At 38.0% G+C, this 14,781-nt stretch overlaps 1 protein-coding gene across 3 annotated transcripts in view; it reads right to left on the bottom strand.

Annotated features, from left to right (window-relative positions):
* The window catches only part of upf2 (UPF2 regulator of nonsense mediated mRNA decay), a 100,669-nt gene that overhangs the window by 54,785 nt on the left and 31,103 nt on the right, over positions 1-14,781 (bottom strand). For all 3 annotated transcript variants that reach the window (XM_060842627.1, XM_060842626.1, XM_060842628.1), the window contains 5 exons: positions 8,437-8,545; positions 8,065-8,178; positions 5,546-5,662; positions 3,793-3,978; positions 74-277 (listed from right to left, as the gene is read on the bottom strand). In XM_060842627.1, coding sequence (XP_060698610.1) covers positions 74-277; positions 3,793-3,978; positions 5,546-5,662; positions 8,065-8,178; positions 8,437-8,545 — 730 coding nt within the window. The remainder of the gene's footprint in view (positions 1-73; positions 278-3,792; positions 3,979-5,545; positions 5,663-8,064; positions 8,179-8,436; positions 8,546-14,781) is intronic.

Here is a 14,781-nt window from a genome sequence, read left to right as displayed (position 1 = left end):
TAAGCATCAATTTTGCAGATAGCTATGTTTCATATCTTTTAATTGTTTAATATTTCTGCTAAAATAATATCACCTCCATTCCCAGACGGATGTCTTCCAGCACTCCATCCACAACGTGAATTCCCACATCTTCTTGGTATGGCACTAAACCCGCCAATAGGTTAGCAACACAGTGAATACTGTTATATTTGACATTCCAGATGTTGATCATGCAATTAATAACATATTCCTTCACCTCTGGATCATGCCATGCCAATTTCCGCATCTGTCTCAACACCTGCAATACGAAAGTTGTCAGTTTTAAAGAAAAAATGCACATTGCATATCAACAGTCAGATTGAGATTGAATTGTGAAATAGAAACAAAATATGCAAAGTAGAGTCATTATTTGTAGATGTAAAATTGCTTTTTCTTTGTCCAGTCGTGTCATAAGCATTGACCATACCATAATGGGGCGCCTTTGTCATTTTTCCTCCATGGTCTTCGAATATCATATCTCTCCACACGAATTTGTTTGATATCACCTCATTCTAAAATCCTTAACTCAAGTTAACCATTAGATGTACAAGTGATTTGCTGAAAAAGGAACGGACTAAATTGTTATGGCTTTCCCCTTTTCACCAGAAAGCCAACTGTATCAAAACAACATTCTGCTATTATAGACGTTAAAATCAAGAATACCCCATGTAGAGAGTAACAGGTACAACTACATCCTGCAGTTCCATAACATATGTCACCAATACGCTCTGCCTCTCAGCCACATATCAAGTTTCATTTAAAGTTTGAAAACAGTGCACAGCAGACCACAGGGTATTTAATGCCAAAAATGAAAAGGACAGCAGTTCAAAAAATTCAGAGGGGGACATTTTGGTACAAAATCTAAAGCTTAGATCGATGTTTAATTGCTGATTGGCCAAAGAACATGGCGCTTTGCAAAATGCTTCTGAAGTTCATATTAAGTGGGCTGACTATAAAATAACAGGAGATTATTCAGCCCTTCTTCAGCTCTGAAAAATTAATCACATTCCACTGCTCTTTTCCAACAGCACTGCAATTGTTTTCCTCAAAATAAAGTTCAATTGTTTTTTGAAAGTCACTACAACTGCCTCAAGCACACTTTTTGCTCCAATATATCTTACTCAAACTTTCTCTTCTCTAATCAGAAGAATTCCAATTAGAGCGAAATGTTTACTTTTCATTAAAATGTGTTTCCTATCCTTAACAACCAAAGTATAAGTGGCACACAGTATATACATATTTAACTAATAGGTCAACCTGGCACTGCTCATAATGTTCCTGCCGCTTCTGATGCCAAGAATATTTGGCACTTCTTAAAGCTAACAACTATAAATGTAGTAAAACTTGGTCCTGCAGGTTGCTTCAGGAATGCTGAGGAGACCTCAGTCCTTGGCATTAACTAGAACACCCTGTTAAAGATCCAAATGCAGGTTTAGTCCAATGAAAAAAAAAGATTTTCTTCTGGCAGTTGAACTTAACTGTTGAGCAGCAAATAATGAGGTGGGTTAGAGAGGAGCAAGAGATTGAGGCAAGCTTGGAAACTTTGAGGTCAATCAGGCTGAACCTCACTGACATTCACTTTTGTGATGAATGAAGAATGACCACATGGGAGGTATCCACAGGGCTGTGGGGGAAAACAAGTTTCATTCCTTCAGCACTGCTGGGGAAGGAAAATGACATTCTGTTGAAACTTTGGTCTTATGCTCATCAGGGTAATTCATAATAATATGGATTTAAGGGGAAAATATTTAAAAACTGAGAGGAGAGCGTTGATTGGTTTTCAAGTAAACTGTGACTGGTAGAGGTGCTGCAATGGGAAATTAACTAGTTAATAATGATCAACAAGTAACTGCCAGGCTTCCTGAGAAAGGGTCAGATAGGAGAAAAAGACAAAATGGAAGAATATTATTCTTCCCAGAATTTAACTTTTGGTTACTGTGCCAAGTGTAAAGTATTTTGAGAGCTGATGTACACAGTTGCAGACAGAAAATCAGCTTAAAAACAGTACAATTGTTCCATGGTACAAAAGCAAAAGGATGAATGGTACTGTTTCTAATTAATGATTTGATTTCATTAACAAAATGACCACTGTTTAATTACCCAAGTTAACAAAGTCTATTGTATTCAGATACAGGTCATTTTACCATAACGTGTTTTTCATTAATGCGAATTGATAAATTGGGGACACAGTTTATAGCGCAAACTTTTCAGGTGTGTGTCGGTTATAACGTGATTCTGGTCCCATTAGTTTAAACAGCGCTGCTTTCACGTGATTTTCTTATAACACAGGATTGCATGAGAGTGGAACTACTGCGTTATAGCAGAACTGACCATGTAAATTTAGAGAATGCAGCACTTGCTCTGGAGCACAGATCTCAAGGGGTGATGCTCAGAAGAATTTTCAACATGAAGATAAGAATATTAAAAATCAAAGTGTCAGTAGAACACAGAGCCAATGTCAATTAATGAGCACAGGGATGATAACTGAAAGTGACAGCTGCAAATTATAGAACATGTTTTGGATAAACTCAAGTCAACGGAGTGTGGAGGATTGAAACACTACCGTGGAATAACAGAAGACAACAAACAATATAACAATGTCAGGCATATTGTTGGAATCAACACAGAATAAATTTGCATGCTTAAAAATTATTTGTTCATTCTTCGGATCCAAACAAAGTCAACATCTATTGCCAGCCCAGAATCGCCCTTGCAAAGGTGGTCATGAACCATCTGTTTGAACCACCATAGGCAATGCTGTCAAGGAACTTCCACACTATGGTTTTATAGGGAGTTCTGAGATTTTCACCCAGAAAAGGAGGAGGAATAGTGGTGTGTGTCCACATCAGGATGGTGCAATGAGTGGGGCATAATAAAGGTGATGCTGGCACCATACCTTTGGGTGGTAAACGTTGCAGGTTTAGAAAGTACTGCTGAAGAGGTCTCAGCAAGTTTTTGCAGTGCACTTGGTAAGTTGGGGCACATCGTAGTTCATGTGGCATTGGTGATGGCTGGCAGGGGTTCGGGGGGGGGGGGGGGGGGGGGGGGGTGAATGTTTAAGATAGTGAATAGGATGTTGATCAAGCAAATTGTTTTGTTGAACCTCAAGTATTATTAGTCTCATTCACATAAAGGCAAGTATTAAATATTCCATCGTACTCTTGACTTGTGCCATATGGGTGGCAGACACACTTTGGGGAGTCAGGAAGCGAGACATTCTCAAAACCACTTCCAGCCTTTGCGTTCCTATTGTAGTCGTGTGTGGCAGGTCCAATTCAGTTTGTGGTCAGTATTAACCCCCACAATGTTAATGGTAGGACACCTGATGATGGCAACACCACTGAGTGCTTCAGGAAATGCTCAGATTCTGTCATGTTGAAAATAGTAATTACTTAGATACTGGCTGGAACAAATGTTTCTTGCCAGCTATTAATCAAAGCTTGATTACTGTCCTGTTCTTGTTGGTTGCAATTCAGACTCCTTCCTAATGTGATGAATTGCAAATGGAACAAAATACCGTGGAATCACCAGCAAACATTCCCACTTCTGTCTCTACGTTACTTGAGAAGTAATACACGAAGCAGTTGAAGATGACTGGGTCAATAGCACTTTTCCAAGGAGCTGCAGTGATGTGCTGTGGTTAAACAAATTGGCCTCCCAGCAGCCAGGCCATCTTTATTTGTGCTAGATATGCATTTTTGCAAACCTGCTTTTGGGAAATGAATACGGTTAATGGAGTAAACCATTAACTTTAATTAATCAACTAGTAGTTACCTTTTCAGTCGTGACCTTGGACAAGTCCTTGTAGAGAAGTTTGCGGATATATTCTTGAAGGGGAGGACGCTTCTTCCTCACTGTTTTCTCGACAGGGGGTGGATTACAATAATAGTATGCATTTTCCACCATTGTAACATAACGAGCATCTAAATGCATTGCTTGTTTCTTGCGCATCATTTGCTCCTAAAGAGATTGCATTAAAAGTGCTCAGCGTTATTGAAGCAAACAGCAAATCTTATTAAGGAATAAAGAATGGCTTGAAGACATGTTTAGAGTAGAGTGCTGAAATAGCACAGCAGGTCAGGCAGCATTCGAGGAGGAGGAGAATTGACATTTTGGGCAAAAGCCCTTCTCTTTTGCCTGAAACGTCTATTATTCTCTCGGATGCTGCCTGACCTGCTGTGCTTTTCCAGTACCACACTTTCGACTCTAATCTCCAGCATCTGCAGTCCTTACTCTTGCCTTGGAGACATGTTTAACTGTACCATGAGTGTAAATGAGTATTTATGGTAGTAAACAGTGTCATGATTGAAAGAGGAGCCTATCCTTTCATCTCAGGGCAGCATGGTGGCTCAGAGGTTAGCACTGCTGCCTCACAGTGCCAGGGACCCAGGTTCAATTCCTGCCTCAGGAGACTGCGTGTGAAGTTTGCACATTCTCCCAGTATCTGCATGGATTTCCTCCCACAATCCAAAGATGTGCAGGTCAGGTGAATTGGCCATAATGTTAGATGCATTAGTCAGGGGTAAATGTAGGGTAGGGGAATGGGCCTGGGTGGGTTTCTCTTCGGAGGGTTGGTGTGGACTTGTTGGGCCGAGCAGCCTGTTTCCATACTGTCGGGAGTCTAACCTAATCTCTGTAATTTGGGCTGACATCCACTTTAGATTCTGGATTAGTGGTACTGGAAGAGCACAGCAGTTCAGGCAGCATCCAAGGAGCAGCGAAATCGACGTTTCGGGCAAAAGCCCTTCATCAAGAATAAAAAATATCCACTTTAGATTAATGAAGCTTTATGTCTGGCTGGGGAAGAAACTCTAAATGTACTTTTCAAATATTAGGAAGTGGCAGAGTAGAAAACAAATTTTCGATGTGTAGCCATGCCTGATACTTATACTGAGAACAAATGCTGGCAAAAGATTGTATTTCCAAATCAAACATTTTTGATCTCAAATTGAAAAATTTACCAATATCCAGAATGTTCAATATATAAGTTGAATGCAAGTTTAAATTACCAACCCTCATATATAGAATAGGGCCAATCTTGAAATTAGCAATGAGGGTCATCATTCTATTGTGGAAAACAAAGAAGAATTTTTTCAAGAAATATACATTCTATTTTAAAAATATCCTCATTTTGACAGTAAACACATTTTGAGAATTTGTGTGAACAGCATTAGTTACTCAAACCACAAGTTCCAAAATGCAAAGTAAGCACTTCTAACACCTCAAAAGAATACACAGGATTTGAGAACCACCTTACCATAAAACCCACTTCTTTAAACTTGAGAGCAATTTACAATATACAAATAGAACCATAAAAGCTTGGACATAGACAGCTTTAAAAAAAACCCTATAAATTCATTCACCATAGTCAACACAGCCAGTTACAAAAGCAGTGATCAAACCACAAACTCACTTGAAGACAGTTCAAAGACTGACTTAAAGATGTAGAGTAAAATGTAACCTGTGCATTCCACAGAAAATAAGGGTCAGCAAAAGCATGTTGCTGATTTGTAGTCTCAGATCTTACCAAAAGAACACTTGTCCTCAAATGGGAATCAGGTGACCGGAAAAGAAAACGACCAGTTGTCTCCAGGAGTGTGCAGGCCATTTCAATATGGTGGTGGGAAAAATCAGCCAAGAGCATCTGTTCATTGTAGAGAATAAAGAACATGGATCTTTTCTCTCATCAAGTGAAAAGTCTTTAATTTAGTTTATTGCATTATTGTATAAAAATAATAAACTGTTGCATTTATGAAATTACCACTATAAACATTTAAATAAGAAAGATGAGGGGGAACTAGGGAATTATAGACTAACTTAGCTTAACTGTTGTCAGAAAGTTACTAGAGTTTACAATTATGGATAGAGAGAATGAATGGTAGAGAAATCTGCATTTGATCAGAGAAACTTAGCATGGAATTGTAATCAGTAACTTATTCCTCGTTGACTTACAAAGTCAAAGAGTTTCACAATACAGAAAGAGGTCCTTTGGTCAATGGCATCTGCACTAGTTATCAAGCATCTATCAAATCCCATTTTGCAGCACTTGGCCCATAGCCTTGTATGTTTTGGCGCTGAATGTTCATCTACATACTTCTTAAATGTTACTAGTGTCCCTACCGACCCTTTCAGGCAGTAAGTTCCAGAATGCCTCCCCACCTCTGGGTGAAATGACTTTTCCTCAAACCCTCTTTAAACCTCTTGCCCCTTGCATTAAATCTAGTTATTGTCACCTCAACTAAGGGAAAAGGTTTCTTCCCATCTTTACTCCACAATGTTGCTCACATCCCAGTCAGGTCACTCCAGCCTTCTCTGCTCCAACAGAACAACCCTAAACGTATTACTGAATCACTCTGGCCCATGTAACATTCTGGGGAATATCCTCTGTACCCTCTAAAGTCCAATCACATTCTTCCTAGAGTACGAAGTGAGACAATGCCATCATAACCTTCCTGCTCTTGTATTTACTGCCTCATCTAAATTAAGGAAATTAGTCCATATGCCTTCTTAAGCAGCTTATCTATCTCCACTGCTGTCTTAAAAGTGCTAAGGACATACACACCAATATCTCTCTGATCCTCTGTACTTCTCAGGCTCCTGTCAATCATCATATATTCCCTTATGTTCGTGCTCTCAAAATGCACCATCTCCCATTTTTCAGAACTAAATTCCATTTGCCACTATTCTGCCCTACTGACTAATCCATCCATATCACCCTTAAAGCTCAGAATGTTTTGAAAATATAATTCAAGTAGTGGGGAATATCTTGGATCTACTGCTTTGTAGATGTACATATGAAGTCTTTCATGAGAGCTTGCTAGCTAAAATTAAAGCTCAGAGCTAAATACAGGTTATTGACCTAGTTAGGACATTAGCAGAGTAACAGAGTAGGAATAACTGCAGCTACTGTAGCAGGCAGATTATGACAAGTGGGATGCTGCAAGGATCTGGGTTGGGGTCTCAACTCCTTAGCTTATTAATTAATGGTTCAGATGAATGAGCAGAAATCCACATATCCATGTTTGCTGGTAATGCATGGATAGTTGCATTGCAATTAATGTACCTTAACGAAGCATAACATTACAAGAGATTGTGAAGGTGCCACTAAGAGGCAGAAGAATTTCAACGTAGACAAATAGTTAATCTATTCTGAAAGAAAGGATACTTCCTAAATGGATAATTTAAAAACAGGGGAGGTCCAAAGTCACTTTGGAAGCCAGGAATGTAGATTTTTTTTTTAAAAAATGACATGAACGAATACAGAGAATAGTTTCTATAGGCAGAGAACTACAAATCATGGAAGGAGGAGCTATGCAATACCTTGAATCATGCTTTGAGTACTGAGAGAAATTCAGAGCGCTACACTTCAGAAGGTTAGCAGCACTAAAGGAGCATAAATCACTGACTTACTAGAATGATATCTGAACACTAATAGTTAAGTTTCAAGAGGGATTATGCAAACTAGTGTTGAATTCTTTGGAATTCAGTCAGTTGAAGGATGATTTGACTGAATTTTTTTATGATGTTAAGGGATACAGACAGGGTAAGTAGAACAACTATTTTCATCGGTTGGAGAGTTTAGGTTTGGAGAGGGGGGATTATCTAACAAGCTTCAGGAGCCAAATTGTGAAACACTTCTCAAATGTAAGAGGCAGCTGATGTTTAGAACACACTTCTGCAAATGGCAATTAATTGTTCATTTCTATCTGAAACCAGACTTTTGTTAACCAAAAATTCAAGGTTTAGAGCAAAAATTGCAGATTAATCACAAGCTATGTTTCCAACAGTTAAGATTCTTGTACACAGCAGAGCATGAGTTATAATTTTTTTTCACTTTGCAGTATTTGATCTCTTGTGTGTCACAAAATTTTGACCTTACTACCCATGTCAGTGCTAGGACAAAGTAACCTTAAGATAATATATTCCACTTGACACTATTATATATCAAGAAGATATGCTCAGAATCGGTTCATTATTCTATCAAAGTTTAGTTCAATGAAGATCACACAGATGGATAACATATAGATACAATCATTTCAGACTGACCTTTAGACAATGAAGTGAGTCGTTCTTCAAGAACATTTTAAACTTTGTTAATTCTCCAATGAACCGTACAGTTTTGTTTTTAGTTTCAATATTGATCTGATCCTTCTTCCTGACCTAAAGTGCATTATGAAACATGTGTTAAACTATATAAAAATACTAATGACCCTCGGGCACTTACAATACTATTGTTATACCAAACTAACAAAGGTAATCAGTATTTTATGGTCCAGTCCACTACATACTGAATGCTATTACAATATATGCTCTTATCTCACAAGAGCAAAATTAATTTGAAACAAACAGTTCTTTTGTACCAAATAATTATAGAAGAATGCACAACAGTATTCTCCCCCAAAAAAATCTAAAACATACATGAAATCTGAAGTCTCCTTTTAACATGGCACAAAGGTCTTCTGCCACATCCGTCATACATGGATATAAAGTGCCAACCAAACGGGCATAAAATGGAAGTAAGTCCAACCTAAAGGGGGTAGGAAGTTGTTAAATAATTAACTAAAATGAAGCATTCTATATACCAGGAACAGACTATTAATGCTAAATACTATAAGATTTTCTTAAAAAATACATTTCTTGTTCTTAAACTATTATTTGAAACATTCAACATTAATAAAACATATGGAGCGTTTAGAGCACAATTAAACCTGACTTGAAACCAGACTGTAAATACGTTTAGATTAACTGAAAAAAAAAAGTGACTGATTTAACAAGGCAGTCAAACAAAAATCACACCTTGATTATCAGTTCAACGGTAATCTTAGAAGTTAACTCTAGTTTGTCTCTTTAATTAAAAAACAATTCTTTTTGGCATAAATTCAAAAGGTGAAGGAGGTCTATGTTGAGATCATGTCAGATGTGGGATGTCTAGACCCAACTCAAAAAAAAATCCTACAAGTAACAGCACCCTTATCCCGAAGGTCAAAATTATTCCATTCCCACTTAGTTAGACCTTTTGTCTACAGCTTCACTCCACAGCTAATTTACTTTCACTATTGACAAAGTCTACAGATCCAAAGCTTTCAAATGTCAAAAACAGTCTTATTGTCACGTTGCCTGCATGCGATTTGCCCACGAACATGATGGCTGGTGCAACATTTGATTAGATCCCAGATGAACTCCCAAAATAATGCCTGGGTTGGCATTATTAGTAAATTGATCTTACAAGTAAGAAGAATTATTTACATAGCTTTATGAAGACCAGGATATTTACAAGTAATATTGACCATAAAGTCACTGCTAAGTGAGTGCAAAACAAAATGAATTCTGGCCAACAGAAAGGCTTTTATTACTTTTTTCTTTGAAAAAGCCTATTTGAGAATACAGTTCAATCTAACGTCTTGATCGCCAATGTCGTTCAGAACTGCCAGCAACAGCTGTGGTCAATTTTCAACATCCTGAATCACTGCCAATGCATTTTCTTTTAGAAAGCAACTTTGACTAGTGTGGTGACATAAATACATTAAGAGTGTGCTTCAGGTCAAATGGACAGTCAGAATAAAATCGATTCCAAACAAAGTGAGATGCTCAAGTTAGCCAGCCTTTGCAATGTATATCTGCAGCAATGGTAAACAGTTCATACTATTTTCCAAACGCAGGCAGTTTTCTCAGATAAAAGGAGACAACTTAAGTGATTAAGATTGGACAAGTGGACTACTGCAAGTTCAGCAAGCCACAGCAATGCTCCACAGATACATTTTGCAATTTTTTAAAAAAGAGTTTTCGGTCTGTGCACATAGAAAGCATCGCTCCAGTTAATAAGCTGAATCTGATGGTCATGAACACAGTTGAGCATAATTTTCAGTCACTCTGGCACAAAAATGTCACCATTAAAGAATCTTTCAACTAACTCTCTCAACTCGACTATTCCACATTTATAAAAAGTTACCAGGCCTATCAGATGATGCTTCAACTGCAGGTCCCTTTTAAAAATAGTACCAATCTGTCATGTACTGAAATGATCTTTTCCTGACCAACCAATCCATTCTTAAAAATGACTTAGAAGTACAACATAGTCAAAAAAATTTAACCTATGTATACTTTTAAAAACAATTCGTAAAAAAAAACGTGGATTTTGCATATTTGATGTAATTAATCATAACTCATTCTAAACCAGCAGAAACTCTATGATAGCCCTCACTTTCAAAACTGAAGTTCATTTATTCACATCACCCAACAATGGGGATGTATTACCAAATATGTAAAATCCCCATTATTGCAGTAAACAGACTTATTACAAACCAGATCTGAAACTTATTACAAATCAGAGAACTAACTACATTAAACAACAAGACTATAAAAGAAAATCATGACTACACTAGTTTCATTATATACTAAATGCATTCCTCAATTGTTTGCAAGTGCATGAAGAATTTTTAAATTGCAATTTCACACAGTTCTCCAGTACAGGACAAAGATTCTGCAGCACAAAATAGAATTTGCCCTACCCTGTTCATGTTGCTTATCCTCTGTATCTGCATCAGTCCTAATCCCACTTCTCTATGTCATATCTTTGCTGCAAATACCAACTCACCGTATATTCCACACCTACACATTCCTCTTCGGAAAACATTTACTCCTTGTTTAATGCAAAATCTTTCAGTGAATTTTACAGCACCCATGTTTCCCTCACTTTAAGCCCCTTAATTACTGTCAGTATGTTCTTAATTCTAAAATATGCACTGTAATCTCAGTTTCAAAAGAACAGTCCTCAAGAGTAACCATGGGCCAGCTGGTCACACTCTTGGCTTTGAGCCAGAGGGATATGGGTTGATGTACACCTCCAGAAACTTATGCACCTAATTTAACCTGACACTTTATTGTGATACTACAATTAGAGATACCATTTTTTGATTGAGAAATAGAAGCAAGACTCCCTTTACACACAAATTGATGTAAAAGTTCCTTTGTCATTATTTGAAGAGGAGGTAAGGAGTTTATCCCATACGTCCTGGACAACTGAAATAACTCAATATTATTCAAGAAAGCCATAAAGCACTGGAAACTCATGTGGTCTGGTAGCATCTGTACAAAGGAAACAGTTAGCATCCAACCTTCACAAGAAATTAATCTTCCCCACAAAGTGAATATGTAAGATTAGTTCTGCATGGAAATTAAAAAAAACAATAATCTACTACAAAACAGATACAAATAAGACATGATTAGAAAAATAACCACACGAAGTAACCATTAGCAATAAAAATAGTCATTCATGCTTTCATTCCTCAACTGACACAGAAAATAAGTTTTCTGGTTTTTATCTCGATGATGTCTGTGGGATCTTATTGTCTAAATTAATTGCCAGATTTCCTGCATGACATTAATGGCTTTACTATAAAAGTTCTTCACTGACTGAATATCCATTTTTCAATTATTCCAAGTCTCCTTTCATATTGGTGGTTTCTCACACCAAGTACATTCAAGTGAACGCGCTCTACCTTCACAACTAACTGAAGACAATTTCTATAATATGGAATGAAAAGGTGCAATGTACATAGTAATCCACTGCAATTTTACCCAGGATTTACACTGACTCACCTTTGCATTTCACCTCCTGTTTTACACCCTCTGCCACTCTCACAAAGTTAGATATCACAAAACCAGTGATGTAGTACTAGGACAAAACCATCTGAGAAACCTTCTATCTATCAGTCACCTTTTCATCCTTTCAAACAGTTTTAACCTCATTTATTTGTCTGCACCCCAATACAGTTCTGTACACTTCTTCGCCAATGGAGTCCTTCAATATTTTGCCAAGAGCTTATTAATATGGTCATCTACTGCATTTCCCACATAAACCCCACCACCCACCTCACCAAGTACAACCTTCCTTGTAGAAATCCTTGTTGGCGGCTTCTAAACATTTTCTATTCATCGAGATATTTAGTAATTTAATCTTCAAACATTTCAAAGGCTGCCCTGTCACATGTCGATTAGCTCTCTCTCTTTCTCCAAACAGGTGATTCATTGGGCTCATGCCAGGCCCATAGAGAAATGCATTCTATGAGAATCCTGTAATATAACTGAGCAATTCTATATTACTTTATCACAGAATGCTGGAGGTAATTAATCCCACACAGGCACTCTGCCCTCCTTCAACCTAATTAACTATTCTAACAGTTTCTTGATAAATAAAATTGCACATTTATGTTTTATACAATTCAGGAATTACTATTTTTTCAATTTCCTCTCCTCTTCTATAGGCACTATTCCAATTACTCAGGGGAAAGCTGTATGCAATGGTAATATCTGTCGAATTTAATTGAGCACAGACAGGCAGGAAGCTGAAAGAACACAGCAAGCCTGGCAGCATCAGGTGGTGTAGAAATCGACGTTGTGGGTGCAACCCTTCTTCAGGACTGGGTCCGGAAGAAATTAATTGTGTGCCTGGCTGAGGTTCTGCGGTAGAAGATTGAATCTCACTATGGCAGATGATGGAATTTGAATGACTGGACATTTCTGCAATTAAAAATTGAAATAACTATTATATTCATTCATTTCTTTCAGGCAAGTAGTCCTTATCTGGTCTTCTGACTCCCAGTGTGGTTAACCTTTCACCAGCCTGACAAGGCTATTCACTTGTATCAAATCACCACAACGAAGCAAAAGGATGAATCCAGACAGATCATCAGCATTGCTTAAGGCGTTGGAAATTACACCAGCAAAACCAACCCCACTAACCATTAAACATCCACCTTATAAATAGCCTGTACCAAAACTGGGAGAGCTGTTCCACAGATCAGTCAAGAAGCAGTGCAACATTCAACACTGCACAAAATCCAAGGCCACCATCACCTCCTAAGTACACTATCTGACTGGCAGGAGGCAGTCTCACAAATATCCCTGTCTGACCCATAAGCCCAGCACATCAGTGCCATCTTCAGGTAAAAGTGGGTGAAATGGATTTTGATTCATGGGGTACTGATCCCAGTACAGGGTTGGAAGAGAACAGTGACCATAGCGTAGTAGAATTTAGTATTCAGTTTAAGCGTGAGGATAGTGAATCTATGGAATTCTTTAATTCTGAGGACTGTAGATGTTGGGTTGTTAAGTATATTCAAGGCTGAGACAGATTTTTGATCAGTAAAGGAATCAAGGATTTTGGGGAAGAAGGCAGGAAAGTGGAGTTGAGGATTATCAGATGAGCCATTATCTCACTCAATCTGTTTCACCATTCAACAGGCTGAACGGACTTTTTCCTGCTCTGACATCTTATGATCACAACTAGCCACACCCTCAGCCAAGCTGTCCTTGTAGAGCTATAAAACCAGTTGCTATCTGACAGGTATTCAAACTATTCACGTACGGTTTGCCGACAAAAAAAAAGAAAAAAATCCAATCCAATGAAGTGCCACACTATCATAAGTGATGAAAAGGGTGATCAATAGTGCTTTCAAGCAGCATTTGCAAAGGAATGACCTAATCACTGCTTCCAGTTTTGATTCCAACAGGGTTACTAGACTGCTAACATCATTAATATCATAGTCCAAACATGGACAAACACACTGAAATCCAGGAGGGAGGTGAGAGTGATTGCTTTTAACATAAAGGCAACATTGGCAGTATCCTTAGCAAAACTAGAAATCAGTTGAAATCAAGGAAACAATCTTCCAGTAGTTGGAGTCATATCCTTCAGAAAGAGATTGGCTGTGGTTGTCAAGAGGATAATCATCTCAGTCCCAGGATATTTCTTCAGGGTCATGCCCCAGGCCCAACCATCATCAGCTGCTTCAACAATGACTTTCCCTCCATCAGAAGGTCAGGAGTGGGGATGGTCATTGATGATGAGACAACATTTAGCAACATTTGCCACTTGTCAGAAGATGAAGCAGTCCAAGTTCATATGTAGCAAGATCTGAACAACATCCAATTTGGGCTGAGAGGTAGCAAATCACAATCACACTAAGCGCCAGCTAAAGGCAATTCCCAAAAGGAGTGACTAACCATCTCACTGGTTCTTAAGTTTTTTTTAAAGCAGGAGACAACTTACGCACAGTGTGGTCCGCAAAGTGAAGCGGAAAAGTGAAAATTACCAGTTCATCTTCTTCTGTGATGTTGGCTGAAGGTTATGCATTGGACAGAATATCAGGAATAATTTCCCTACTGTTTCTTAAAATACTATCAGTTTTTCCACTCTCATTTCTCTCCACAGTTGCTGCCAGACCCGAGTTTCTCCAGCACTTTGTTTGTGTCCCTTTTCTCCTAATTGTTCCTCACTGTCCGAATAAGAACTGGGTAATTGTGTTAATCTTATTCATTTCCATGATCCATCCATAAATTTCCTCTTGCATGTCCTTCCCACAAAGGGGCCTGTGATACAATCTCACTAGAGTATCAGAACATCAGATATCAATAGCTGGATCACTCAGTCAGGATGGAATTCCTATTCTCCAACTATGGAACATCAAAAGTAGAATGAAACTTTATAATATGAAATGTGGTATTCAATCAAATTCCCATATTTTTTTAAGGTAGCCCATATTTCCTCCAGTTCTACTCAAGTCAAAGCCTAAATAAGATGTTGAATTGCATGCAAAATACTGGAAAAATATATTCCAGAAGAAATAGGCCGCGTAGTTGTAACACAGAAAGAAATTGTTCTATGATATAATATATACAAATTCAGATGAAGAACAGCATACATTATGCTCACTGCAAAAAGATGGCCTCTTGTGCCCTCTACTGTAAAATGCAGTAGGTTGC

The sequence above is a fragment of the Hemiscyllium ocellatum genome, chromosome 23 (genome assembly GCF_020745735.1).
Source record: "Hemiscyllium ocellatum isolate sHemOce1 chromosome 23, sHemOce1.pat.X.cur, whole genome shotgun sequence".
In the NCBI taxonomy this organism is placed as follows: Eukaryota; Metazoa; Chordata; class Chondrichthyes; order Orectolobiformes; family Hemiscylliidae; genus Hemiscyllium; species Hemiscyllium ocellatum.
The sequence above is the reverse complement of the archived record's forward strand: the minus strand, read 5'-3'. Positions and strand labels throughout refer to the sequence as shown.